The sequence below is a fragment of the Maniola jurtina genome, chromosome 6 (assembly GCF_905333055.1).
Source record: "Maniola jurtina chromosome 6, ilManJurt1.1, whole genome shotgun sequence".
NCBI classification, from domain to species: Eukaryota; Metazoa; Arthropoda; class Insecta; order Lepidoptera; family Nymphalidae; genus Maniola; species Maniola jurtina.
In genome coordinates, this window is record NC_060034.1 from 5,841,917 (window position 1) to 5,853,601 (window position 11,685).

Here is an 11,685-nt window from a genome sequence, read left to right on the forward strand (position 1 = left end):
AAACAAGTGGAAACGAGTGACGGAGTGAGCCCTCTTAATATCGATGTTTACCACTCGTAAAACCCGTAATAGCATTGCACCTATTTTATTAATATGACATTGTTGGAGTCGATAGTCGACGTGAATATTATGAATCAATTTGAATTGCAATTAATCAATTCTAATGGAATTATTGATCAATAAGTAATATTGTTGATACCTATCAGTAATGCGAGTTCACGAAAGATACCAAATTATTAGTTTGAGAGCTTTAATATTAATAATTATTATAAATAATAATTGTTAACCTACATTAATGCCTATTCATGTATGGCTAACAATTATTATTATAACAAGTATAGTAGGTATATGACTGTAGAATCATAAGTATCTTTTTAATTGTTTTTATTACAATTGGTTATTAGACAGAAGTTCAACCCAAGCTGTTATTATTTTGCTGGGTTATTTCCTGTTTCCACCATGGTGGTGAAGTAAGTAATTAATTATTTTATTACATTTAAGACCAAAAAGACATAATTAAACCGTTTATTATTAACGTTATTTTTGTAAAATACTAGTTTTTTTTCCGTGACTTCAGCCACGTAATATTTAAGTAACTAAGTGAAAAAAAATCTGAATCAGATCATTAGTTTCGGAGATTGCCTCCTACACTCAAACTAACAAATTGTTATATATATTTTATAATAATAATAATTACATTAGTATATTATTATGTAGTATTAGTATAGTTTCTTCTACATTAATGTTTATTTTGATGTAAGTTCAAGGTCTTGATATCGAATGTTGAACAAGGATTTTAGATGTAAAATTTCCATGGAATCGACAAATTAAATCAAAATATCAATTTTAGTAAAATTTCAGACTCTTTTCCTCACACTAAGTACTTACTATTTCTAGATTTTTAGATATACCATGGATATACCTAATTTACAGCCAATAGCACTCAAGGATAATGTTCAATCAGTGAAACAATTTTCGAAATTGGATCATTAGTTCCGACTTCCGAATATTACCTACCCCTACTTACACTTACTTACTTATTTACAGCTTATAGCACTCAGGGATAATGTAGTAGATATCAATCAGTGAAAAATTTTTTTAAATTGGATCATTAGTTCTGAAGATCCACCTTATATCCAATATTACAAACTTTACCTCTTTATTACACGACTGCCCAAATACAAAAAAAGGAGCGTAATGTTTTTAGGGTTCATGTATGCACGTATGTAGGTAATGCATTTGTTCAATTCTTGAATCCAATAAAACTTCTAAACGCCTGAACAGATAACAGATCTAGTATCATGATAATCAATAGTAAATAAATAAACCTAAACTTTCTTGATATAAAATGAAAAGTTCAGTACCGTTGATATCAGCTTGGACCCTCACTCTATGGTATAGACATATGGACGAACTTGAGCTATAAGTACAACAAATATAATTAACCGACTTTGAAAAAACGAGGAGGTACTCAATTCGTCGGAATCTTTTTTTTTAGGTAATGACATGTAAATGGTCACGTGGCGCTATCCGTGGTTCAGTACGTGTCACATCACTCACAGTGGTTCACTCAGCTCGTTGACCGCGAAATTTTTTTTATAGTGTGGCCAAAGAATACAATAATAGTATGTGGCACTACCTTGCCTTGGTGTGGCACGTGTTTAATTCGAATTTATAATTAATCAACTAATTAAAATTGTAAATCGACCCGAAAATAGTCTATAATTATTTATTTATTTGATTCGCGCGTGCCAGCTTTATTTCCGCGACTATGCGGATATGAGATGCGTCAATTTTTTTTTGAATAGGTACTTGATGAAAAAATAAAGTCTGAATTCAATTTTTATGTAGTCTAATTTTGAATGGTATGAAAATTCTATGGCGCAGAATTATTTATTTCTCATGTCAATAATGTGTGTTTTGAATGTTATCTAAAACAAATTCTAGACTCGTGGCTGAATATTTAGTAATTAATAGTATAAAAAAATATTCTGTATAAATTGATTGTATATTCATAAAATAACAGATACCTATCTATAGAACGCGACAGGTTGAAAGTCGATTCACACCAATTGCGTATGCAGCACGTGACATGTGCGTAGTGACGCCCGTAAACCCATAGAAGTAACTGCACGCATTACATATCTACGTGAACGTTCACGCCACGCAAGCGGTATGCGATGTTTCATATAGTTCCATACATTACAACTACGTTACGCGCGGTACGCGCTACGTTTACGCTTACGCAATGCTTACGCAGCTTGTGTGAACGAGCTCTTAGGGTGACCAATTAATAATAAATAAGCATAGGTACAACTACTTCACGATTATATAAATTAAATATTATAATCCACAAATAAATATCTTTAACACAATTTATGACGTTAAGTATTTAAAATATGTATGTTAAATACCAATTTACAACATAAGAATTGTTACTATATGATCGCTTTATACATAAGTATATTATAATATTACAATTTATACAATATTTCACTATCCATGTATAAACGCTATACAATTATATTTATTTGGTATTTCTCATATTATATAAATTAAAAAAAAAAAACATATACTTGTCTAGGTATTCATATAAAATTATACGTATCAGATACATAATATTGATTTTAAATATTATAATGTATCATTATGGTGTAAAGTCTAGCTACTTATACATAATATAAAAATTGTTACTAGGCGACAATATATTCCCCAGTTCCGAGTTTTCTTGAGCATGCCCACAATAATATAATAATTTATTATAAATATTAAATTAAGTATCAAACATTCGTACGACAACGCAGTATTATATACAATTATTATTAACACAATGACATGTATTCTATATTAGGAAAATATACAATTATATATCATTATATCTATTAACCCAAACATTTCGGCTTGCTATTTTTATATAATAAGCTTGGTATGCTTGCCAGAATCTTGTTTAATTCAAAGTCTTCTCCGTCACATATTTTAGTTGTGAGCTTTGGACCACATTTTAAAGGTAGGTAATTTAGGCCGAGGACGGGACTCTCTGTCTGGGTTCGATTTGAACCCTGAATCCATCGGTTCTCTTCAGAATGATGTCTGCTTGGAGGACGAATTGATCTTCAGTGATGTTTGACACCATTTTGTAGTTTCGCAAGACTGTCGAGAGCAGAATCTTCAGTTTCAAGATGGCGTATTTGCGACCTACAAAAACAAAAATTTAATAAAAATATAATTATAGTATACAAGCTAAGGTAGGTATAATCTAATACATGTGGTCACTACTATCAACTAAATGCGGTAATAGTCCAGTGGTTCAGACGTCGTGTAGGCCTCCTTTTCCGGAGATCGGCGGTTCGATCCCGGGCAGGCAGCTCTAACTTTTCGGAGTAAGGCGTGTTTAAGCAGTTAAATATCCCCTGCTTTAAGGGTGAAGGAAATTATTGTGAGGAAACCTGCATGCCTGAGAGCTCCATAATGTTCTCTAAGATGGTGCTAAGATGAGTGAAGTCGGCCAATCCGTTCTTGGTCAGCGTGGTAGACTATGAGCAAACCCCTTCTCAATCAGAGAGAAGACAAATGCTCAACAGTGTGCGATAATGATGAAGATGATGATCGAGTAATTCCAATTAATCATTTAAATCAGAATAAAATTGATCATAATAATTGTCATTATCACCTCTCGGCACGAATTGACGTGCTTTGGTTTTAAATTAACTGTTCAATTATAAGTGTTAACATTTATCATTTTTTTGTAGTTCAACACGAATCTTAATTGCTGCATATTTCTAATTTACGTAATTTATGCAAAAAAACCAATTACGTTGCAAAAAAATAAGTAGTTTAAAAAGCAGCGATAACGAAGTTATTTTCAAAGAGAAAAGATGTTCAAGTCTAAAATAAGTTTTAAAAATTAAGGTCCTTTTATTTATTTACCTACACAACTCCTGGGCCCAGCGCTGAATGGAATGTAGCTGTAGTAATGTCTATTCGAAGTGTTCTCTGGCAGGAAGTTATCAGGATCGAACACGGAAGGATTCTTGTAGAATTTAGGATTCCTATGTATTTTGTAGGTGCCGATGACGACAGTCGCGCCCGCTGGGAGGACGTAGTTGTTGGTTGCTGAAAATCAAAAGGATTTTTTGAATAGGTATTTGCGATGCTCATACTCGTTTTATCTTTGATAACTTTATCAGAGCAATGTAGAGCAGCTAGAGTAAAAGCTTTTTGTGTGAAATGAGGAAACACGTATCTGACTACTACTAACAGTATTACGCTGAGGTAATAATATACTTAACATTTTGATTTTTGCGTCAAATATGTGTGCCCGGTTCTTTAGTTTACATTTTTTTCGGTTTGTAGCTAACTGTGCGTCTTACATATGAAAAGCAACGCCATTTTTTTCTTGTTCTTCTCAGTTGAAAGGCATAGTAAACTCAAAAGTGTTGTGTGATCTCTGTTTATTGCTTATAATTTTCTTATCTTGTACTGTACCTCCATTTAAAGATTATATTTAACTATGAGAAATAAGATAAAACATTTTCATAAGTACTTACGGATCTTAACATCGTGGTTTAACTTTCTAGCAATCACCGGTACTGGTGGGTACATCCTCAATGATTCAAAGATGACTCTCTCCAGATACTTCATCTGGAGAGTATCCTCGAAGGTGGCGGGGCGGTCTGAGTCTCCGAAAATAGAGTAGATCTCATCGTACACTCTGGCCTGGATAAGAGTTCTAAATTATTTAGGCCGTATAATATCCTTATGAATAAATGATCATTTTTTCAAATGTATAACAAGAATTGCGAAACCGACAGGGATTGAACCTGCATTCCTCTGCCGAGGCTTTGGGAGTGCCTTTAGTCCGTGAAGTCCACGGTTTTTTCACTGCCAATGCCGATCAATTTATATTTTTTAAGTCTATAAGCGATTGGTGATAATGTCTAGGAGCGCCACATTACAGGTGCCGATCTACTTTTTTGAAGGTTTAAATGTAGGAATTTCCTTTAAGTGTAAACTCCTTAATAAAATTAAAATCTAATAAATAGTTCCCATCGTAGGTACCTGGATTTCCTGGTGAATGCCAAGCAGACACAGGACAAAGCTGGATCCAGCTGCAGTTGTATCGTGACCCTGAAGGTGTAAAATTAGAAAAATGAATTTGAACAATGAATTAAATGTACCAACAAATCAATTTTACTACTTAATTGATTGTATCAAAAAATATTAGTACATGAATCAGTATTTTTAGGGTTCCGTACTTCAAAAGGAAACAAGGAACCACTTACGATTTGATCACTTCGTTTTCTGTGTACGTGTCGTGTCTGTCAAGACCCGTCAAAGAATCATATGGTAGGTAGCAATATCTTATAGCACAAGTAAATGGAAAACCCAAAAACTGTGAATTTGTACGTAGCATTTTTTTAAGTATTACTTTTTGTATGATGGTACGGAACCTTTTCGAATACGACTCGCACTTGACGGATTGTTTTAAAGATCTGTGTTTCCATCTCAATAGACAGCATGTCTATTAGTCTTACTATTCAAAGAGATACTGCTTCCAGATTTGGACATTTCTAAGAAAGTTCATTAAAGTTAAGTAGGTACTTGGAAGATAATATATTTTTGGCTCACCTCAAACATAATAGTATCTACTTCCTCTTTGATTTCATGATCGGTGATCTGGTTTGTTCCGTTCTGAGCTGACTCTAGCATGAGATCCAAGAAAGCTAGACGTTTCTTCGAACCTTAAAAAAAGTTAGATTTAAATTAGTGTGCATGATTTTTACCAAGAGATCGCAATAAGCAGGAAGAGAAAAACGTAATAATAAAAATATTATTGAAGTTAAGTCCCATAAATGTGATAGGTATACTAGGTATCCTATCCTAGGCCTATCACAAATAGGATTTCAGTATGGGACCAGTCTTGTTTTTATGGAATTCCGTTCATTATCTCCTAAGATCTACGTTACTTCTTTAGGTACTTGTATTTTACGGGACTAACTTAGGAATCTGATTCTGAATACTTTTTATTAAAACAAAAGAATCATCAAAATTGTTTAAATGTTGAAAAGAAAACGTTTATTTGTTGTCGGATCTGAAAAATCAGTTAAATACTCACCGACATCATTTTCATCATTGAAGTCCAAGTCATCTCGGTAACCTTTGAAGACTGTGTCTGCTAGAGTCTTCACATCATTAGCTAGAACGGTTTCATCATCCTTTGACAACTCTTCAAGTGTAGGTGGGATAATTCCTTTTGCTTTGTTTTGTAGGTATTTCTCCTTCTTATTTTTGATTACCTACAAAAATAAATAGGGTTGAAAATTTTGAGATTTAATACATACATTATTGGATTCTATAAATGTGGTGTTTTTTATTTTATTCAAAGTCAAAAATTAGCTTTGACTGTGTTGATCTTAGTTAGTATCTAAGTCACGATGCAGTATAAGATGGTAGCGGGCTAACCAGGAACCTCTTCCTGGTTAGCCCGCTCCATGAAAGCTGTACTAAACCCATTAAGAACCTACCCCTCATCTGTTTCTACGCAGCATTGTACCAGAATGCTAAATCGGTTTGCATTCAGGTTACAATAATTTTTCATAGCATATTTTTCATAACAAATCGCAATTAACTATCACCACTATAATATCATATTACAAATCTAACAATTCTGACCATGAAAAGAAGTACAATAGTACCTATTTCGAATAAATTATTTTGAGTTTGAGTAACTTTATATATCCATCTAACTATCATACTTGCCAAAAAAAAAGTATCTCACCTTGTTCGTTAAACCGTGAATGATGCCCAAAAGTTTCTTCTGCTTCTCAAAGAAGGCAGTGAATTTGAAAATGGCGTCAAAACGCAACCAGATTTTGTAGTGCCTTTGGTGAATAATGTCGCACATTCTGAAAAACCGAATAGACTTTATAGAATTCTGCAAAAAAAAACCAACGCAATATTGTCTTCTGAAAATCCCCACCAATAAGTTTTTAATGGAAGTGGTGGAACAATAAGGACCTATGAGGCAGGGAGAGAGGAAAAGATTTATGACAAGAACTTGGTGTTTAATTCATCCAAGGGCAAGAATTCAAAAGAATGACAGTTATGTATCAAAATTAAACTGTGATTGGTGGAGAAGGCGTAGGTACTTGCACTTACTTCATTACAGCCATAGCGTAATCAAATCCTGATTCATCCTGAGTTTCTTTTGTAATACCCATTGCAGTTTCTACAAAAAAAAAAAACATGAAATTAAAATTTTGTAATTTTTTAGAAAAATGCTACGTTGAGAAAGCAAAAATAAAAGCAAATTACATAATTAATCTAAAATCTACTACTTTTTATTTATTTATTCAGATATAGCCCGTGACGATGCAGTCTAAGATGGAAGCGAGCTGACGGGAAGGGGTATGGCCGTTTTCATTAAACCCATATTCCTTTGGTTTTTATACCTACGGCATCGTACTGGAACGCTAAATCGCTTGGCGGCACGGTGGTACCGGTACGAAGCCTCCCACCAGAGTTTTTCATTTCACGATTATCAAAATTTGTCAAAATAAATATTTACCCAGGAGAATATCAACGGTGACTCCACTCATGTAGTCGTGGACATCGAATACTTTGCCGACTTCTCCCTTCATCTTATCAACGACATTCCTGCTGTTCTGGTTGAACACGTTCACGAAAGACTTGAGGATGTTGATGTGGAATGTTGGAGCAATCATTTTGCGGTGGGAACGCCATTTCTCGCCTAGTCAAAAACACAAGTCAGTAGGTAGAAAGAAATAGCCATTTTTGTGCCTACTTTTATAAGAAAATTGTTATAGAAATGAAATTCTTTATTTGCATAATGTGTGTTACAAAAGATGTTGGTTTACAAAGTTCAACACATTAGCTGTAGCGGCGTACAAATATTGTGGTAGTTGATCTGGATTTTAACCAAAAAATAAACAATTAGAGAAAAAGTGGACATATCAAAATGCATTTTCTTAATATCTTAGAAAATCATAATTACATGGTAAGCATTCTAAAAAAAAACTAGAAACATCCTTTTGAAACTATACCTACCTAGAAGACAATATAAATCAAATCTTTTTATGACGCCTGAGTGGAAGATACAGCAAAAATGTGAAACAATGTTTTTGAGGTAACTTAACGATAAGTAAGTATAGCAAAGAATTAATAGTAAAAAATTAAACCAATAATGTTACCTGAACTAATAAGTAGACCGTCGCCAAGCCAGGGCTTAAAGAATCTGTATTCAGTGGACTTATCAATATGAACTTGACTGTTAAGGATGACTTCCACATCATTGGGGTCCGTTAGGAAAATGAGTAGTTTGGATCCTATCCACGCTCGGACCACATTTCCATAATAGTTTGAGTATTCTAGGGCGACCCGAATCAGTTCTGTTGAAGGAGAAAAATACACTTGTAGTACTAACGATATTTCTAGAATATTCATATTCATAATCATAATCGTAATATCATGGACGTAGATAGTAAAGTCCGGATGGAAGCGTCGTACAGATCTTCCGAGACGGTCAAGGGGCTTGATGGCAAACACGTAGATTTTTGCTTGAGCCAAGCATATTGACCGTTTACAAGATTTGCTTGATACTTGAGTCAAGCATTTATGTGCTATACTTTTGATGCTTGACGATCAAGTACGAAATGAGAATTGTGTCTCTTGCTGGCTCAAGCTGCATGGCGAGCGTAATAAGCTGCTTGAGCAAGCAAAACAAAATTACGTGCTTGGCCAACTATTATGAATTCTGAGGCTTGGCCACTGGCATCAAGCGGCTTGACCATCTCGGCAGCCCTTCTTAACCTTGAAGGGTATATTATCATGTCAGTATACCTACCTACTTGTGTATCAAATGAGAAGACTATCGCCATAATAAGTAGGCAGTGAAAAGGTAACAGACAGACGACACATTTTCGCATTTATAATATTAGCATTCGTATGGAGTTTGGTATATTTTCTTTAAAATTACAGACAGTAAAATACAAACCAAGGGAATAAAACTGTTATATAACAAATAAACTGTCCGGCCCGGCGTAGGCACCTCTTGACCCAAATTAAAATCGAACCCGGAAACTCCTATTTTATGGATCAATTCGTCGATCGCATATTACAGGTAAGCTACTCACCGTCGTTGTTTTGTCGATAAAATGAAGACGTTTTGTACTTATGGATCTCTATTAATTTTATTCAAATAGGAATAGCGAGATTTTTTATTCAAGAACCACCCTCATTCAGGTACTAACTTACTAGTAACTAACTTTTTAAACAAGTGCTGTTTAATCGCCAAGTGAATTTACCACTAGATCGAAACTTCGGAATGCCCTTCCTACTGAAAGAACCGCTAAGAAACTCGTCGCTTGCTCTTATCAAAGATTCGATTCTAGCAAGCTGCTAGTAAAACCTATGTCACAGTTCACTCTGTATACGTTCTTTTATTATTTACACTACGAATACCAATATAACAACATTTACTTACTACTTGATCGTCGATTGTGTACCTAATAATATGCTTTTTTTAGATACTAATAATAGATTTTCTAAACTTATGTATTATATAATAATAAAGAAAATCTCTTGGTATATTGATTGTGGAATTTTATTATACAAGATTACACTCATTTCCTTACTTAAATGATTTATTTAAAATCAGAACTAGTAAGAACATTGTTATAATAAATGTGCAAGTAAGGATAACGTAGAACAAGTGGAATCTAATATGAATTGAAATTAAAATTTATTGTTGTTTAAAATAAGTCATTTCACAATTATTGTGTCAGGAACCCTGAAATAAGTATGAAAAATCTATATCTCACGTAAAACCCATAACGACCTGTGATGAAAAAAAAAAAAAAACTTACGATCAGGTCTTTTTCCCCACACCAAGAGTGCATTGCCAAGAATCGGTAGAGCGAGAGGGCCAGGAATTTTGTTCCCCAATCTAAATATCTTAGACTGTTGCTGCCATCTGTAGAACAGCCACAGGCCAGTGGCGAGCAGGACCAGTGGGTAAAAGATCAGCCTCGTAACATTCAGTTGATACGGCTGGATGTCTTCGACGACCGTCATTTTGCTGAACGAATATCAAAATAATTTGTTTAGGTTATCAGTTGAACAAATAACTAACAATAAAAATAAGTACCAAACATCCAAAATTATTATTTATAGCGGCAGGTTCAATTTTAGCAAAAAAAAAACTGGCAAAGTGCGGGTCAGGCTCGGGTATTTTTTAGACATTTTGCCGATAAATAAAAAACTAGCATAAAAATAAATTAAAATCTGTTTTAGAATGTACAGGTAAAGTCCTTTCATATTATGATACCTCACTTAAAATGGTTACCTTACTTTGAAAATTGATAATACTAATTAATTATTATTATTTGTTCATGAACACATTTTAATTTTTTTTGTGATGTAACCACAAATTCACGGTTTTTGGAATTTTTCCTTTACTTGTGCTATAAGACCTAACTACCTGCCCATGAGTCTAAGTCAACAGCAAAGTAGCCTATAGGTTTTCTTGACGACACGACAGATGGACAGACAGACAGACAGACAACGAAGTGATCCTATAAGGCTTCCTTTTTCCTTTTGAGGTATGGAACCCTAAAAACTAATAGTTTATGTTACGTAGGCTAAATTTTTAATTTTATTTATTTATATAAATAAAATTTTAATTCAATCATAATGTTTTATTACTTCCTTTGGTCTATTTAGATGCAGTTAACTATGCACCTACATCGCGTAAAAACTTCGATAGCGTCATACTTAAAAATACAATTCTAACTGTAACTTACTAATAAATGTGTTCTAACTTTGATGAGTAGGTAATTATAAGTTTTTAATAGAAATACTGAAAAGTATTTTATACTTAAATACGTTTATTAAATTGCGTGTTTTGTTAACTGCTTGAAAATTCCAGCCTTACCTGACTTTTTTTTGTAATTATCCTATTGGGGCTGTCCTCTTCACTCCACAAACAATTATAAAACTACTTGAAAATGACACTTACTTTGTTTAAGTACAGTTTTTATAATTTCACCAACGTCTTCGTTTCAATTGAAAATAAATTACCAGTCATTGTTAAGGCGAAGTTGTGCGCACGTATTAATTTTTTTTAAAGTGATGTACAAAGTTTGTAGAGTTGATGCAAGATACTAGATATGTTACCGCAAGTGTAATTAATTGAATGTTATTAATAAATATCAATCATTATTATTAATAATTACAAAGTTTGAGGGAAATGTAATTAATTATTATTTGCTTTTACCAGTTAATATTAATAATGATTACGCCTTACTACTTATTGTTAATGTATTATTTATTCAATAAAATTGTAAATATTTTGCTTCGAGTAGCTTTGTCAGCACCCAAGCAGTTTTGTTTGTCCTACCCCCAGAGTATTTTTGTAAAGCGTGAAGCTAGAAGCTCACAACGGAGGTCCTGAATGAAGGAAGCCTACTTGGCCAAGTGGAGCGAAGGAGGAAGGTGGCCAGCGAAAGAAGGTGAACTGAATGAACGGGTGATGAAGCAATTCTTTTGGCGTAGTCCATTTTAAAAAGAAGCCAGTTAGTCGGTATGGGATACGCCAGAAGACGCGCTTCGCAGCCTCTTTACTCGGTTCACCTTCTCGACCTTTGTTTCACTACGGAGGTCCCCGTC

General features: G+C 33.8%; 1 protein-coding gene across 1 annotated transcript; it reads right to left on the minus strand.

Moving 5' to 3' along the window:
* Nucleotides 1–2,950: 2,950 nt before the first annotated feature.
* On the minus strand, nt 2,951–11,088 carry LOC123866215 (cytochrome P450 4g15-like). The gene is made up of 12 exons (XM_045907642.1): nt 10,952–11,088; nt 9,885–10,096; nt 8,211–8,408; nt 7,568–7,750; nt 7,159–7,228; nt 6,779–6,905; nt 6,116–6,296; nt 5,629–5,741; nt 5,059–5,127; nt 4,548–4,716; nt 3,928–4,113; nt 2,951–3,195 (listed from the first exon to the last, which is right to left on the minus strand). The coding sequence occupies exons 2-12, from the start codon at nt 10,090–10,092 to the stop codon at nt 3,017–3,019; spliced, it is 1,683 nt and encodes a 560-aa protein (XP_045763598.1). The 5' UTR covers nt 10,093–10,096; nt 10,952–11,088; the 3' UTR covers nt 2,951–3,016.
* Nucleotides 11,089–11,685: the final 597 nt, after the last annotated feature.

Bases quoted from the DNA above. Each gene is read 5' to 3' on its own strand.
- LOC123866215 (XM_045907642.1), bottom strand. From the start codon at position 10,092: ATGACGGTCGTCGAAGACATCCAGCCGTATCAACTGAATGTTACGAGG. The intron at 7,229-7,567 runs GTAAATATTTAT...TTTTTTTTGTAG, and splicing joins CACCGTTGATATTCTCCTGG to AAACTGCAATGGGTATTACA. The intron at 6,297-6,778 runs GTGAGATACTTT...TTATTTTTGTAG, and splicing joins TTCACGGTTTAACGAACAAG to GTAATCAAAAATAAGAAGGA.